Source organism: Dermacentor albipictus, chromosome 5 (assembly GCF_038994185.2).
Source record: "Dermacentor albipictus isolate Rhodes 1998 colony chromosome 5, USDA_Dalb.pri_finalv2, whole genome shotgun sequence".
Lineage (NCBI taxonomy): Eukaryota > Metazoa > Arthropoda > Arachnida > Ixodida > Ixodidae > Dermacentor > Dermacentor albipictus.
In genome coordinates this window covers 145950055-145965426 of record NC_091825.1, presented here as the reverse complement: position 1 = coordinate 145965426, position 15372 = coordinate 145950055, and the positions used below count along the sequence as shown (strand labels likewise).

The 15372-nt window shown below is 47.1% G+C and overlaps 2 protein-coding genes across 4 annotated transcripts; both read right to left on the bottom strand.

Moving 5' to 3' along the window:
- Nucleotides 1-37: 37 nt before the first annotated feature.
- Got2 (glutamate oxaloacetate transaminase 2) lies at nucleotides 38-1998 on the bottom strand. Its single transcript, XM_065437576.2, has one exon. The coding sequence runs from the start codon at nucleotides 1852-1854 to the stop codon at nucleotides 574-576; it is 1281 nt and encodes a 426-aa protein (XP_065293648.1). The 5' UTR covers nucleotides 1855-1998; the 3' UTR covers nucleotides 38-573.
- Nucleotides 1999-8575: 6577 nt separating this feature from the next.
- On the bottom strand, nucleotides 8576-15284 carry NiPp1 (nuclear inhibitor of protein phosphatase 1). Of its 3 annotated transcripts, none has more exons than XM_065437580.1 (7): nucleotides 15191-15284; nucleotides 14864-14924; nucleotides 14289-14442; nucleotides 13120-13334; nucleotides 12543-12681; nucleotides 10258-10322; nucleotides 8576-10126 (listed from the first exon to the last, which is right to left on the bottom strand). In XM_065437580.1, exons 1-7 carry the CDS (start codon nucleotides 15217-15219, stop codon nucleotides 9791-9793), a joined length of 999 nt encoding a protein of 332 aa, XP_065293652.1. In that variant the 5' UTR covers nucleotides 15220-15284; the 3' UTR covers nucleotides 8576-9790. The 3 variants fall into 3 exon arrangements, with proteins under 3 accessions (XP_065293652.1, XP_065293653.1, XP_065293654.1); XM_065437581.1 differs by having other exon boundaries at nucleotides 8576-10123; XM_065437582.1 differs by having other exon boundaries at nucleotides 15225-15250.
- Between the last annotated feature and the right edge of the window lie 88 nt (nucleotides 15285-15372).

The window sequence follows — 15372 nt, the reverse complement described above, 5'->3', positions numbered from 1 at the left end:
TGTGTGCAAGAAAGTGTACAGATTAACGATCGTCAAAGTCATTTCAAGCTGAATTTATTTCACGAAAACTACTAGCATGGCGAATGAACACTTCAATTTAAATAAGTACAACAAAAGATCAACGTGACCAAACAATCTACAGCAAGAAATACTAATAAGGAAATATTTCATCATTGCAGATTTGATAAGGAACAACTATGCACCGAGCCTGCTTGTTAAAAGGTAATACAAATTTAACAATTATCGTCACCAGTTGCAATGCAATAGCCCAATTACGACAAAAAAATTAAAAGGGTGTTGGTTTCCTTTTGACATGTGACTAAAATGTTGATGCCTTCCACGTGACGCTTCCAGCAAAGTCCCAAGTATCACTGATGACTGACTCGAGAATTGAGGTGGGGGCCATAGTCTTAAAGCCGAACACAACGTGACTTTGACGTGAGTCACCTATAGCCTCCTTGATGTAGATGTAACCGTGATCCAATCTACAAGGGCTGCACCTGAAGGCCTACTGTGGTACCTTGTGTATGGATGAACTCGACGACGCCCTAAGCTGGTGGTGAAGGCCTGTCTTCACTTGGTGACTTGGTGCATCGCATGTGCCAAGTAGTCTACGTTGTTGGAAGAGATGCCTGCCACTGAGATTCGGCCGTCTTTGGTCAGGTACACGCTGAACTCCTTGATGAGCCGCGCTACTTGCTCTTGCGTCATGCCGGTGAAACAGAACATGCCGATCTGGTCGGTGATGTGCTGCCAGTTCTTCGTGGAGCCCTCTCGCTTGAGACCGTCGCGCAGCCGCGTTCGCATGCCGATGATGCGATCCGCCATGCCCTTAACGTCCTTGAGCCACTGCTGGCGGAGTTCGGGGTCGGTCAAAATAAGGTGCGCAAGGCGAGCGCCGTGGATGGGCGGGTTCGAGTAGGTGGGTCGAACAATGATCTTGATCTGCGACATTACACGGTCCGCCTCCTCCTTGGAGCCGCAGACCATCGTGAATGCGCCTACGCGCTCGCCGTACAGGCCCATGTTCTTGGCGAAAGACTGGGAGACGGCAAAGCCGTGGCCGTCTTCTGCGAAGAGCCGCACGGCCGCCGCGTCACGGTCGATGTCTCCGGTGGCGAATCCCTGGTACGCCATGTCCAGGAAGGGAAACAGGCGGCGGCTCTTGATCACTTTCGATATTTCCTTCCACTGCTCAAGTTTCGGATCCACGCCGGTCGGGTTGTGCGCGCACGCGTGAAGAAGAATGACGGATTCCTCGGGTATCTTGGCGATATCTTGCAGCGCGCCGCTGAAATCGAATCCGCAAGTCTGGGGGTCGTAGTAGCGGTACTGCTTAACAGTCAGCCCGCCGCGCTTGAAAAGCGGTACGTGGTTGCCCCATGTAGGAGTGGGCATGTAGATCTCGCGGTTGCCCTTGAAGAACTGGCCCAAGAAGAAAGCGCCGATCGTGAGCGAGCCCGTTCCGGAAATGCCCTGAACGGTGGTGTTTCGCTTGCTCTTGACGACTTCGCTGTCCTCGCCGAAAGCCAGCTGCGCGGCGGCATTGCAGAACTCGGACATGCCGCCAATGGGCAGGTACTCCTTGTCCAGCTTCTTTGACATAATGATCTCCTCGGCTTTGCGCACGCTGGGAAGAACGTACGGTTTTCCGGTGTCGTCGCGGTATGCCCCGACGCCCAGGTTCATCTTCTTCGGGTTTGAGTCTTTCTTGAAGGCTTCTGTAACTCCCAGAATCGGGTCGGGGGGGCCCATTTCGACGTGCGACCACCACGAGCAAGCGCGCGCGCACGTTACGCCGTAAGCGCTTTTCGGCAGCGAACCGAATAACGAGCTCTTCAGAGCGTTGGCCATTTCAGCGCGCGCTCAGGTACGGTAAACTGTCAAACACGAGAGAGGTCAAAAGGACGGAATTGTAGCAGCGCCGGCCGGGGAGCCGAAATAATATCGCCGGTGAGCCGGAGAGGTTCACGCACTCTGTGTTGCCAACGGGATCGAGAAGAAACGCAGAAAGTGGCCGCCACGCCGGCGTGGCGGCGTGGCACATTTGTCATTTTGCTCGCTAGAGGACGACACCAAAAGACAGGTCAAGCAGTTCGAATGGCGGGTCATTTACCTTAACTACGATAGTTATTGTGACCGCTTTCACTGACAAATGTACCTTTTATTTTTCACCACCACTGAATTCGGGACGTAACCACAAGTGGTATCGGCTCGTGAAAGATATATTCTCCGCACCATCCTTTTATCATGCGCCGCCCTTTCTGTTTGACATTCTCGGCTCCACGTGCTCCGAATTTGCTGTTAGCCTTCCTTATGGCATCACTAACATGTCTGGCGTTAAAATCAGGCAGGCCAATACAACTTGTTGCTTCGACGTTAAGGATATATTGTTACGTAAGAAGACGCAAATGAAAAGCTATATACAAGTATATTTACAACGTAATACGCCGCACTTGGCCAAGAGGCAACAGCCCGCGCTAGCCTCCAATCGTTGTCGTCGTCTTCTTACTGCTCGCCTCTTCGTCATCGGTAATACTATTCCGTAGCACTACCCCCGGCGGCAAAAGCGCCGTCCCGGAGCGACTAAAGGCCGGACTTGGAAACAGTGTAGTAGGCCTTGAGCCTACTGACGTGCACGACATCACTAGGTGCCACAGTAGATGACGAGGTTGAGCTCACAGGGGCAATTTCGTACGTCACAGGCGTCACCTGGCGCAGCACGCGGTAGGGCCCTGTGTATCGCGAAAGGAGCTTTTGTGAAAGTCCGACGTGACGAGAGGGCGACCACAAGAGCACGAGCGCACCAGGCGGAAACTGTACGTCACGGTGGCGGGCGTTGTACTGACGCTGCTGAGTGGTTTGCGAGTCCGTCAGTCGAGCACGGGCAAGCTGGCGTGCATGGTCGGCGAGAGCGATGGCGTCGCGCGCATACTCGCTTGTTGAGATCGAAGCAGGAGGAAGTGCCGTGTCAAGGGGCAAGGTCGGTTCGCGACCGTAGAGCAGATAAAAGGGAGAAAATCCGGTGTCGTGCCGGGAAGAATTATAAGCGAATGTGACGTAAGGAAGGGCAATGTCCCAGTCGCGGTGGTCCTTGGAAACGTACTTTGACAGCATATCGGTAAGAGTACGGTTTAACCGCTAAGTCAGGCCATTGGTTTGAGGATGGTATGAGGTAGTCAGCTTGTGTTGAGTGGAGCAGGAACGTACAATGTCGGCGATAACTTTCGAGAGGAAGTTACGACCACGGTCAGTGAGCAGCTGTCGCGGGGCGCCATGAAGTAAGATGTCACGCAAGAGAAAGTCCGCGCTCATTACCGACAAATGCGCCCCAGTGTCTATAAGAGCAGATACAGGAACACCGTCGACTTGCACGTCAAGAAGGTTCAGATGAGTGGGCAACGTCAGTGGAGGATTTGGCGGCGTAGGGAGCAATGCAGCGTCACCTCGAGGCGCTGCATCATTCAGTTTTCCGGCTGGGAGCGGTGTCCGAAGGGAGTCGGCGAAAAGGAGCGACGGGGCTGGGGAGAGCGAGATTGTCGTCCTTGGGGCGAAGGTGAACGAGAATAGGGGCGGTTCGGCGCAGGAGAGTCAGTGGCGGCATTATCGGAGCGTGTGGCATAAGGACGAGAAGGGCCACCCGAGGGGCGAGAATAGGCAGTATAAGCAGACCGGGTCGGGGAAGTCCAGCGACTTCGACAGTGCCGAGAAATGTGCCCGATGCGACGGCAGTGAAAACAAATGGGCTTGTCGTCAGCAGTGCGCCATTCAGCTGGGTTGCGGAAACGTGGTGGGTAAGACGATGCGGGACGGGGCGGAATCGAAGAAGCCGGATGGGTATCAGGGTGATGGGCCGAGCAGATGGTGTGAAGGCCCATGTTTTCGAACTCCTAGCGGACAACTGCCTGGATCAGGGAAACCGTGACTGCCGGTGCGTTGGTGGGGCTGGAGTCGAAGGCAGCCGGCCTCAATCTCACGCCGAACGATCTTGGTAATATCGCCGGTGTTGTTGGGATGAGGAGCGTCGGCACAGGAAGAAGTCGCTGGGGTGTTGGGCAAACGGGCAAACTGCTGATCGATACGTCTGCTTTTAGCGAGTTCCAGGCGGCGGCACTCTTTGATAACAGCATCCACCGTCGCGACGTTGTTGAACACGAGCAAGTTGAAGGCGTCATCGGCAATGCCTTTGAGGATGTGGGATACCTTGTCTGACTCAGGCATGTGTGCATCAACTTTGCGGCACAGAGCCAGGACGTCCTGAATGTACGTGACATAGGGCTCTGTTGACGTCTGCACACGGCCGGAAAGCGCCTTCTGCGCGGCAAGTTTGTGACCGTAGGGGTTGCCGAACAAGTCTCGGAGCTTTTGCTTGAACGAATCCCAACTGGTGAGCTCCTCTTCGTGCGTCCGAAACCAAACTCGAGGTGTGCCACCGAGGTAAAAGACTACGTTGGCGAGCATGATAGTAGGGTCCCACCGGTTATTGCGGCTGACATGTTCGTACAGGCTGATCCAGTCGTCGACGTCGTCCCCATCTTTGCCCGAGAATACGCCAGGATCACGAGGAGCAGGGAGAGAGATGTAGGGCGTCGAAGTGGCAGGAGGGGTCGGAGGCGGCTGAGTCGAATTGTCATCGCCGGGAGCCATGAAGCTAGGCTCGACGTACCGTCCACTGCGAAGCTCCGTGACGAGGTACAGGGAACGTCCACCTCCACCAGATATGTTACGTAAGAAGACGCAAATGAAAAGCTATATACAAGTATATTTACAACGTAATACACCGCACTTGGCCAAGAGGCAACAGCCCGCGCTAGCCTCCAATCGTTGTCGTCGTCTTCTTACTGCTCGCCTCTTCGTCATCGGTAATACTATTCCGTAGCAATATATATCTTTAACGTCAAAACCGAAGAAAAACCGAAACCGCTATAGCGGTTTCGATTTTCCCATTTAGCCATTCTACATAGAGCCACGACGGCAAAATACCCGAAAGCGGTGACCTATGGGCGACCCGAAAGGCCACTGTATCTGGCAATTTATAAGAGTGCATAAGGCTATTGTCTATGAATGTGGCAAAGGGCCTTGACCATGCTCTACGAGCAATTATAGTCAAACCTCGGTTTCACACAATTCGCATTTTAACGAAGATGGACGTACTGCATGCAATGCGCTCGCGCCAGCGTCAACGCGAAACTTGCACGCAGCCTGCACACCGCGAGCATTCAGCCTTTCTGGCATATATAATTTGCAGGGGAAGAAAGCTTAGTAGTGACAGTGCGAGCGAGCCATTTTTTTTCTTCGTCGAATGTTTGGCAGTTGTGGATGAGACCACTGTTTGTCTGCTTTATGCCCTTGTCAGCTGGTGCTTTATTACGAAAACGTATGTATATATACCAACTTGCCCAGGTTTCAGTTCATTTGCAGTATATTCAAGCTCTTATATTTGTGCTACAGCTTGTGCAGTGCTGAATAAAATGGGGCCAAGAGGGCCCAGGAGTCATCACAGATTGCAGTACTATAAATGAAAATGCGCCTGCCATGCCAAGTTCTTGACACATTACATTTGTCTTCCCTGGTGAGCTGGTATATTTTTTTGCATCAGTTTACATGGACGCGGACATCGGGTAACGATGCACTTTCATACTTAGCAAATTTTAATTCAGCAGTGATTTGTCATTTCTTCAGCTGATTATTTGCTAAAGCGCACAGCTCAAGCCTAAAGCATTTTCAGGTTTTAACTAGAAACATCACACACTATTGCAATATATTATATCAATCCCCAACACTTTTATCAAATGCCAATTTACCCCTCACAATTCTGTGGCACGAAGTAGCAATTCATACTGCAACGGTATTTTTGGGGAACTAAGGAGACAGCCAGACGATGCCACTAGCAACACATTGGACACAGATTACAATCTCTCCTGTGGTGGCTTCCATGGTAATGATAAACAATACATGCTCAAGTTTATGATGCATATTGGTTCATGTAGATGGCAAATCTTTACTTACAGAAATAGGCCTATGAAATGACAAATACAGAAATGTGGAATATTCCTTATTTTCGTACTGATTATGGCTTTCAGATGCTTTGGTGTACGCTTTCATGTATTCTAAATCGTTACAACAGCAAAGGAATATATGTCTCATGTAAGTGTAGCAGAATTAGTGGCTTTTTGTTGTTTAAAGTATGTAGTAAGCAACAATAGCTTGATTTTGGCAAATTGGTGCATACTTAGTAAAGTAGGCACAAGGCAATAATTTTAGTGCAACAAGCTTTCTTTCCTGTCTCTTTGATAGTCTTTCCCCAAAATTGTTGCACTGTACCTACGTTAATATGTAGTAATTTATTTAAGTGCAGCAGAAATAGTGGCTCTTGTTTAAACTATAGGTAGTGTATCATCTAAGTGCAGGAGACTGCTGCTGCTTTTTTTTGTTGCATAACCTATGTTTAGCAGTTTTCTTTTGGGGCTTGATCTTGTGTAATTAATACAGTGCTGTGGTATTGTGCTGTCATTGTTGACAAAACAAAGAGGGCGAAGGATCCCTCAAGCCGACATTTGAACGGCTTTTCCCTTCGCCTTGTGTTACACTGCACTGTGACGAAGCAAATAAATAAATAAATGAATAAATATCTGTTACTCCTCACTGCCAGCAAATATACACTCTCAACACATGAATTAACTTATACATCGAGTTCTAGCACACCTGCACCCAGGATTTAAGTCTTCTGAAGGTGTCACGTGGTTGGTGACTTGACTTGGTTACAACACCAGTTGTCCAGCGATAAAATTTCAGTTGAAGCTTTCTTCCGCACTTCGTCTACTACATAGCAGTATGGACCAATAGGTGGTGTCTCAATCTACACCCCAGCGACGGCTTTCTCCGAGTAGCAGAAACCACTCTCAAAGGCTGTGCTTTTGCTGGCTGCATGAGCCGGAAGCAATTTCGGAACCAGAAACAACTCATAGGCATCATGTTTTGAACGCCGCCTATACAGGCACCCTCCCCATGGCAAATGTCACTTGCCAGGGCTTTTGTTTCCAAAGCACCTCTTGCCAATACAGATCAAAATTATACCAAATCCAAAACAAGAAACAAGCAAGCCAACAAGCAGACTTGACTCGTGCCAATAAGGTGTACCTGGTATCCAAAGTTGCAGGACAGCATGCCCGTTCATCACTTACAGTGCCCGATGCTGTAACTTACTATACAAGATTCATCCACATAAACCGGCAGGGCCGAAATTAACACGCCCCCAATTGCTTTGTCTTCTGAATTCTGCGCCATGCTACCAGAGCTGAACATGTACTTGCCTAACCAGGTGTGTTAAATGCTTACATTTAACCTTTGCTAGAATTTTTCTACCAGAACTACAATGGAAGCTTAGCGAAAAAGAATGTCGCTTTACAGTCAACTCCTGTCAGTTTTACCCTTGAAGATCTATAAGGTTTAGTCGAATTATCGAAAAGGTTGAATTAAAAAAACAACAGCAAAATGAATGAATTTAAATCTTTTTTTATTGCTTGAAGTAGGCTGTAATACCTTTTTGCTTTTTTCTGATGAAGCGCGACCTAACCAGCATGTAGCGAAGAGCACAGATATGTTTAAATGCTGCATCAGCATTGGACTAAATAGAAATATTAAGTTTGGAAAAGAAAAATCAGAACAGCGTCACGCATAGGCAAGTAGGAACGCTATATGCCGACTTTTGTGTTCTCAAGCTTTTAGTAGCTGCTGCATGCACAAGGAGGTCCTGGTGGAGATTGAATTAAGTCAAGTGGCATGCCTTTGCATTTGAACTAAAGTAGCTTTCCTTCCATAGCAATGTATGGCTTTTCGCTGAGACATAGCAGTGCATTTGAATGAAGTGAAAGCTTGAATTAAACAAGCCCAAATTAACAGGAGTAAACTGTAATTGCATATTTTCTCGCTGCATGTCCACTGAATTGGGAGGCGAGGCAACCTTTAAGACTACACATACAGCAGAGGCTGGCTAGCGATATTGTAAATTTGGTTAGGAAAGGGTAACGGTGCTGTTGATGCTGTGCATACTCTGGCGAAGACACCTCTTAGCTTATTTGCAGATAAAGGGCTGCCACAACAAAATATTTGAATGCAGGACTACAATATGTACAGTATTGGGACAATATGCCCTCTATTATGCTAGAAGGATATGTGCTTCCTGTCAGGATCTGTTATTTAAACATAGCTCTTACAGCTGGGATACTGAAAAAGAAATAAAACTTTTCAAATTTTTTTTTTTAGGATAGGAGAACTGTGTTCAGGCTGTTTAGCTTGCTAAATCTGGTAATCTGGTGACAATCATACTGGCTAGTAATAACTTTCTTCAGTGATAACTTGTGGCATATTCTGTATTTAGTTATGAACATTCTAAAACATACTGAAAAGTGCACTTATACGTTACTTGGTGTATAAATCATCCCAACAGCAGGACCTTTGCAGATGATATACAAACACTGCAACATTCATATTCTGCGCAGTTATACACTCGGGATTTCTACACATATTCCATTCCTCAAACTGTGTGAAGCTGCTGAGAAGGAAAAACCTGAGCTGACACAAGGGTGTACAGATTTATTGCAACCACTACATGCATAGTTGATGAGTCCACAGTAACATGCGCTTTAATCATGTGTACAAAGAGTTGATGATGTCTTATATGCATAATGTACAATTGTACAATGTAATGTGCAGTTGTGTTGTGGAGCAGTAGACTTGAAACAGAGCATGAATGAGATGACAGTGTAAAGAGGAGGAGAAAGCTTGTCCCTATGATGATGTGAATGGCTGTCATTGGCATTCAACCATGGTTTTTTAGGCTGCACAAATTTATTAAATGTTACCTGCGGCAGGTAGTGCAATTCTACTACGTCAGCTGAATTACTGCATTCAACTATAGGCTGATCTTTTTTTTTTCCCCAAAGAATGCTACACATGAGTAAAGGGGTCTACCTATAATCATCACTAAACAAGGCCATCTTGTAATCACGATCAAAGGCACCAAATGCCCATAGGTGTACTAACCCCTCGCCACCACAAAATCCAGTCTATGGCGGACGAGACGCATAGCTTGGATGATGGTGCTGCCTCTGATCTTGACCACTGAAGTTCAAGGTATGCCTTCAAGCCTTCATCAATTCTCTTAAAAATGAGGGTCAACCTCCATTTCTGGAATTGTCAGATATTATATTCAAATAATGCTTGTTTTTTTACCAGCGTGGGGCTGTGAATGTAGAGAGGTCAACCTATAATCATAACACTACCTGCTGCATGTAATGAAAAATTTGTATAGCCTAAAAAAATCCTAGCACATTAACTGCATCTATATTACGTGCAGATTCATTTGGCCAGCAGTGCACACATTCGGTGGTACCGTGAACAGTAACGGTTGTCCTAGCAGGACCCCGAAGCAACCAAGTGGTGTGCGACCACCTGCACAATCCTTCATGGCTGCTTCACCGCACCGTGGGAATGCCAGTTGCGAAAGGGGACACGCCTCAAAGCAGAACACTGGCTTGCCATTTCGCTTGCAGGCAGCAGCTGTCGTGAAGGGCCACACCACAGCTTTGCTGCAAGTATCGATCCCTCCTTGTTTCTGCAGACCCGAAAGGCATAGCAGCGCATGGATACGGATAGGCACTTGTCGCAGCTGGCGCACATTCACCACATGCTGGGGCAGCACCTGTTTGCTGGCCGAGCCTAGAAGTGGAAGTGTTCTCTCCACCATACTGGGAGTGTAGTCAGCTAGGCCATGCAACAATCTCCACCTTCACATGAGTAACGAGGGCACTGGCTTCTTTCCGGGCCACGCTTCCTTGGCATACTTCTTTTTCTTGGGCTCTGGTGGTAGGTTGGCGTCCGCTGTGGCTGGGTGTGCCGTTACCACCGGTGCAGCAGGGTTCGCAAGGGGTGCACTGGCTGGCTCGATCTCTGGTGCAGGGTTGGGCAGATGGAGTCCGAGCTTGGCCGAGAGCATTGGTGAGAAGATGGTACTCAAGTGGGAGACATGCACCGACTCGGGTTTTGAGAAGGGGTGCATGTGGCTCGACTTGTCCGAATCAGGCAGTAGGGTGCTCAGCGGGTCGCCAGTGTCCATCTTAGCCTTCTGCATGCAATGGTAATGATGCGTGTCATCATGTGTTCAACTGACACTGTGCAAGCAAGGCAGTTAGGCCAATGTTTTGCAAGACCTGTCTGCTGAGATGGCCATCTGATGCACAGCATGTGGGACTCTACCTTTTTCGGGATGACTGCAGTGTGGACCAAGTTCCGGAACCTTCCTATGGACGGGTCCACATCCTCTGCAACAAGAGCAGCAGCAGCCATGTCAGGTACTGCAAGTGAACCACTAGACGCGTAGCATCAACTGATCAGATAACTACCGTCAACCAAAATATTCAACAGGTAGCAGCTTGGACTTCAACGGGTGTCAACTTAGTTTGCACTGTAGCCATAAAGGGCTCGCAATGCACTTGCAAGTAAGTTCAATAATGACACTAAAGACATAGTGAGATGGCAGAACGTTAAGGTCCTGGAACACATGAGGGGAGAGCTGGAAGAGCCCGCAACAGTACATGAATGTAGTGTAGGAGATACACAAGTGAAAAAGAAAGCAATACCATACGGTCACATATTCAAGGTTTGGAGAACAACACTATATGATCATAATGGTAATCCAGTTCATTTGCATTGCTACTCTTCCTTACCGCAAGGAACAATGAGAGGACACCGACTTCTGCCGTGTTTGACGTGACTTTTGAAGTGGGGCGTTTCAGTAGTAATGGCGAGAGATTTTTTTTCTTGTTGCAATGCTTGCACCCAATAATTAACCTGTGCATGTAATTCAAGCAAGTGATTCAATATTTCAAATGAAGAAACATAGCATGACTGACTGTATGATAAATATTTATTTACTATGTAATCACGATGGATCACTATATAAAAGGCAGTCATTCACCCACCTTGACTTGCTTTCTATGGAGTCTCCTGGACATTGGCATAAAATTATGTAAATTTCACACATTTATCAACAGTCGATCGTAATTCGTGACTGAAGGGGATATGGGTGGAGCTCAACAATTTTGACCTATTGTGGAAGGCTAATGGCGGATTTGGAATAAGAATGGGTTGGAATAGCTTTACATTATCTCAGCCCTGGTATTAAAGACGTGAAGTTTTGCTAGCTTTTCGTGCTGCATCACTCATATTACAATATAAAATGTTGTGCAGAGGCTGCTCTCCATCTACAATATCCTCGTGTCTAATTATTATTGCCTTTTACTGTCAGAAATCAAGCAATGCCAGCTTGCCCAATTTTCCTTCCTTTCTTTGAGTTTGTCACCTTTTGCTGATAAATGACACGCTTTGCACAAAAGGAAAACATTAGAACTTGCTTGTGCATTCCTTGGCACTACTGACTGCTATTCTTACACCTGGCGTGGCCGAATCAGGAATGTCACATTCTTGCACAGTGAATAGCCACCAGACAATCTGTTTCTAATACCTGTGTCATGCGGGCACATTCGGAAGGCCTTCCAGTCGACGGCTTTCGAAACGCAACAACTCTATCGACTCAAAGAAGTTGTCACGCTGCTACACGGCACTTTTGAAAGGCTGTTGAGTGGTTCAGCCGTTTCTCGCAACATTGTGCGGCGCTGCAGATCTTTATTTTCGTTTTCATGTCACGTAAAGTTAAACAACATTAAAACCACTTAAAAGCACTATGGCGGCACTATGACGACAGATGGCAGCACATGGAGTAGTGGGAGAGTGTGCTAGACAACATGGAGGAAGGAATGAACACAAGCACATCGCTGTTGTCGAGAGTATGTGCAATTCGCACATATCAAGTGGCAAAAATACTTTATTGAATAATTAGTAACACTCATATATAGTATTTTTAGAGCATTTTAGTTTGATTTGTTCTTTCTAACCGTGGGTACGAGCACACTGAACGAGAGGGCATGTTCGCGCTGTTTCTGCTTCCGTTGCTCAAAGGGCATCACATGGCCATTGAGATTTCGATAGAGTTGTAGGGTGCTCCGTTGACTTGATAGACTATTGACTCGGCGGCCTTTGAAACCGCCTGTGTAGCAGCTCGAGCTTGACCTTCGAGTCAACTGACTATCGGTTGGGAGGCCTTCCAAATGCCTGTGTGACACGGGTATAAAACTGTCATAAAAAGATATTTCTCTTATTCGAGTCCGCAAGCACAGAAAATTAGGACTACAAACCGCATTTGTTTTTGCCCTATTGCTACAGTCAAACAGTCATCCTTTTAACCATGCAAGGCAGCGTTATACTGGTGTCAAACTGTCACTTTTGATTGTGATCTGGCCTAATCGGAATATAATTTCTCTATTGTTATTGCACTTTCCAGGCAAGCTGAGCACAGAAGCAAATCAGCAAATTCGATCTGAATTGGCCTCGGTCGCGATCGAGTGCTCATGCGATACCCATAATAGTGCACTTATACAGTTAAATGCCACCAACTGGCATCGCTGGAACGCTCATGAGCTTACCTGGATTGATGACGTCCTCCTCCTCGTTGAACTTAACACTGAGGTTCTTCTGCTTCCTGTTTGGAGGTTTCAGCTCTTCATCAGGGATACCAAGCATGGTTATCCTTCGGTTGTGGGCAGTATTGTACTCCGTCAGGTTCTGAAACAATGGAGCACACAGGTTGTAATCGGACTCCCTGCCCATCTCAATGGATTCTCTAATGACAGTGTTAATGTGACACTAAAGACGAATATTAAGCTAAGGATTCTCAAAATTATAATTGTGAAGTACCAAAGAGATAAATTTTACAGACAGCAGAGGCTCAAGTACACCACTGCCTTCCAACTTTCACTGGCGAGAGTGAAAAAGCTGGTATAATGTAAGGATTTCTTTTACTTAATTCTATCTCTTTCTTTTATTCACCGTTCACATTCAGCTGATCCTGGTGATAATATGGGTGGAGTGGCACTCAGACCACCGATGAAGTGCAAGAAGGAATAACACTGGAATAGAATCATCGTTATTTGTGCCCTGGTTTTTACCTTATACCCTTGAATGATTTGCCACTTGTAAGAGCACAGGCAGCTCAAGTCTTACATCAAGCTCGGTCTCAGTCTCGGGGAGACCCAGAAGGCCACCCTCCACTTCATCCGTCACAGTCGAATCGTCACCTTGCCGTGTGGCCACCTTCTGGGGCCGCTCGCGCAGGATGTAGAGGCGAGTGGACGCACCAAAGTGAAACTTGCTGTCTACGGGCAGCTGGGTGGGTTTGTGCTGCTCCAGACGAATGGTGCCGATGAACGTTCCATGTGCTGAAACAGACAGACATGCCCAAATCCCAAGCTGACTTTTTGCCAGGACAGACAAGGACAGTGAGTCCGAATGACAATGCTGATGCAATCATATCATGAGAAGTCAACAAACACGGCACCAAGGATAACATAGGGGAAATTACTTGTGCTTAATAAATGAAATAAACGATAAATTAATGGAAATGAAAGTGGATGAAAAAACAACTTGCCGCAGGTGGGGAACGATCCCACAACCTTCGTGTTTCGCGTGTGATGCTCTACCAATTGAGCTAGCTACTGCGGCGCCATTTCCCCGTCCACTTTCTTGGGTATTTATGTTTCCTTGTAGAGCCCTGGGAGTGTTAGCCAGCGCCACCACTCACAGACCTTGGCGGCGGACGTGGAACATCCTTTTTGCCGCAGGTGTCACAAGAACATGATCTTTTTTTCGGGGGGTGAAGGCAACCGGTCAATAAACCCACACATGCTACCTGGAGGCATCAATGTTGCCGAATTCGAGACCCTCGTTATATATAAACGAGAAGAAAGGGGGTTAACCGACAGGCCCGATTTTTATTAGTCATATCATGAGAAGCCAAGAAACACTGACACCAAGGATGACATAGGGGAAATTACTTGTGCTTCACGAAACGAAGGTTGTGGGGGTAGTTCCCCAATTTTTTTTCATCCACTTTCATTTCCATTAATTTATCGTTTGTTTATTTCATTTATTAAGCACAAGTAACTTCCTCTATGTTGTCCTTGGTGTCAGTGTTGGCTTCTGATGATATGACTAAAAAAAATCGGGCCCCTCGATTAACTCCTTTTCTTAACGCTGATGCGAGTAACGGCCAGCGAGTTCATTCTGTTAAAAACACTTGCATGGCTATCTTTAACTGTCTGACATGTGGAAAGGTGTGTCATTGTGTAATTCACGTAGCAGCCCAGACAGTGTGTACATAGACGTGTACTTACTGCTTCCCAGATCAACCAGAAAGGCCCTCTGCAGGTGTTTGTGGTAGACGAGTGCAGCGTGGACACGAGAACATGACTGGTGGTCGATAATAAAGTCGTTCAGATCTGGGTTCCGTCCGAACAAGTAGCACTTTTTCTCATCTATCATGAGTTTCTGAAAACGTGATACGGAGAATATACACTTTTCTACGGGAGAGGAAAAAAAAATACAAAAAAAAGCCCCACTACTACAGAATGCAACAGGCACAGTAAGAATCAATGTGCTGACATCGCGGTGTGTGCATCTCTCAACTAACGAGGATGGCCAGGCCGCACACAAACCAGAGCATATATAACACCAGTGCCACAACTTGTGTGCTGCCTGTAACCATACACAAGTCGCGCACGTTCGAAATGCCTCTGCACGAAAAGTGAGCAAAATTTGCTGCGCAGCGCAAGGCGGGCTGGATTCGTTAAAACTTAAACGCAGGCCACACTCGTTTATAGTATGTGTGCAGCTACATGCAGAACGCTTTCGAAAGTCCGCGTATACCCAATAAGATAAGCAGTTTTTGGCGCCGGCAGCGCGTCCTCACCTGTATAAGCTTCTCGCCTTTCAATACGTCAAGATGCAAACCGACAGGAGGCTTTCCAGCCCTGCAAACGACAGGCAGTTCATACAACAGTGCTTAACACGGTAACCACACACAGCAAAGACGAAAATAGAAGCCTGAAACGCAAGATATTGACACCGTGCCACTTAGACACGACTTGGCCACATGCCCTCAAAGTGCGATCAACACTGCAAAACTGGATAATGTGTACCATTACGAGAGTAGCTTAAGCTAAACGCCCAGCACAATTATTTCTGAGGCTCTAAATGACTGCCAAAGAAGTTTATAGCGCCAAAAATGTGACCTCACCAAGACGGCACATCGTAGTGATTCGCCATCTTACATTTTGATCATCGTTGCCCGCAGATGTTTTTGAAGTCGCGCCAGGTCGCGCCTTCTTGAATTAACACAATTGTGCGCAAAACTAATGCGCAAATACTTTTAATTATTGTAATTATAAAGACTAAAATTTCTGTGTGGAGAAATTTAAG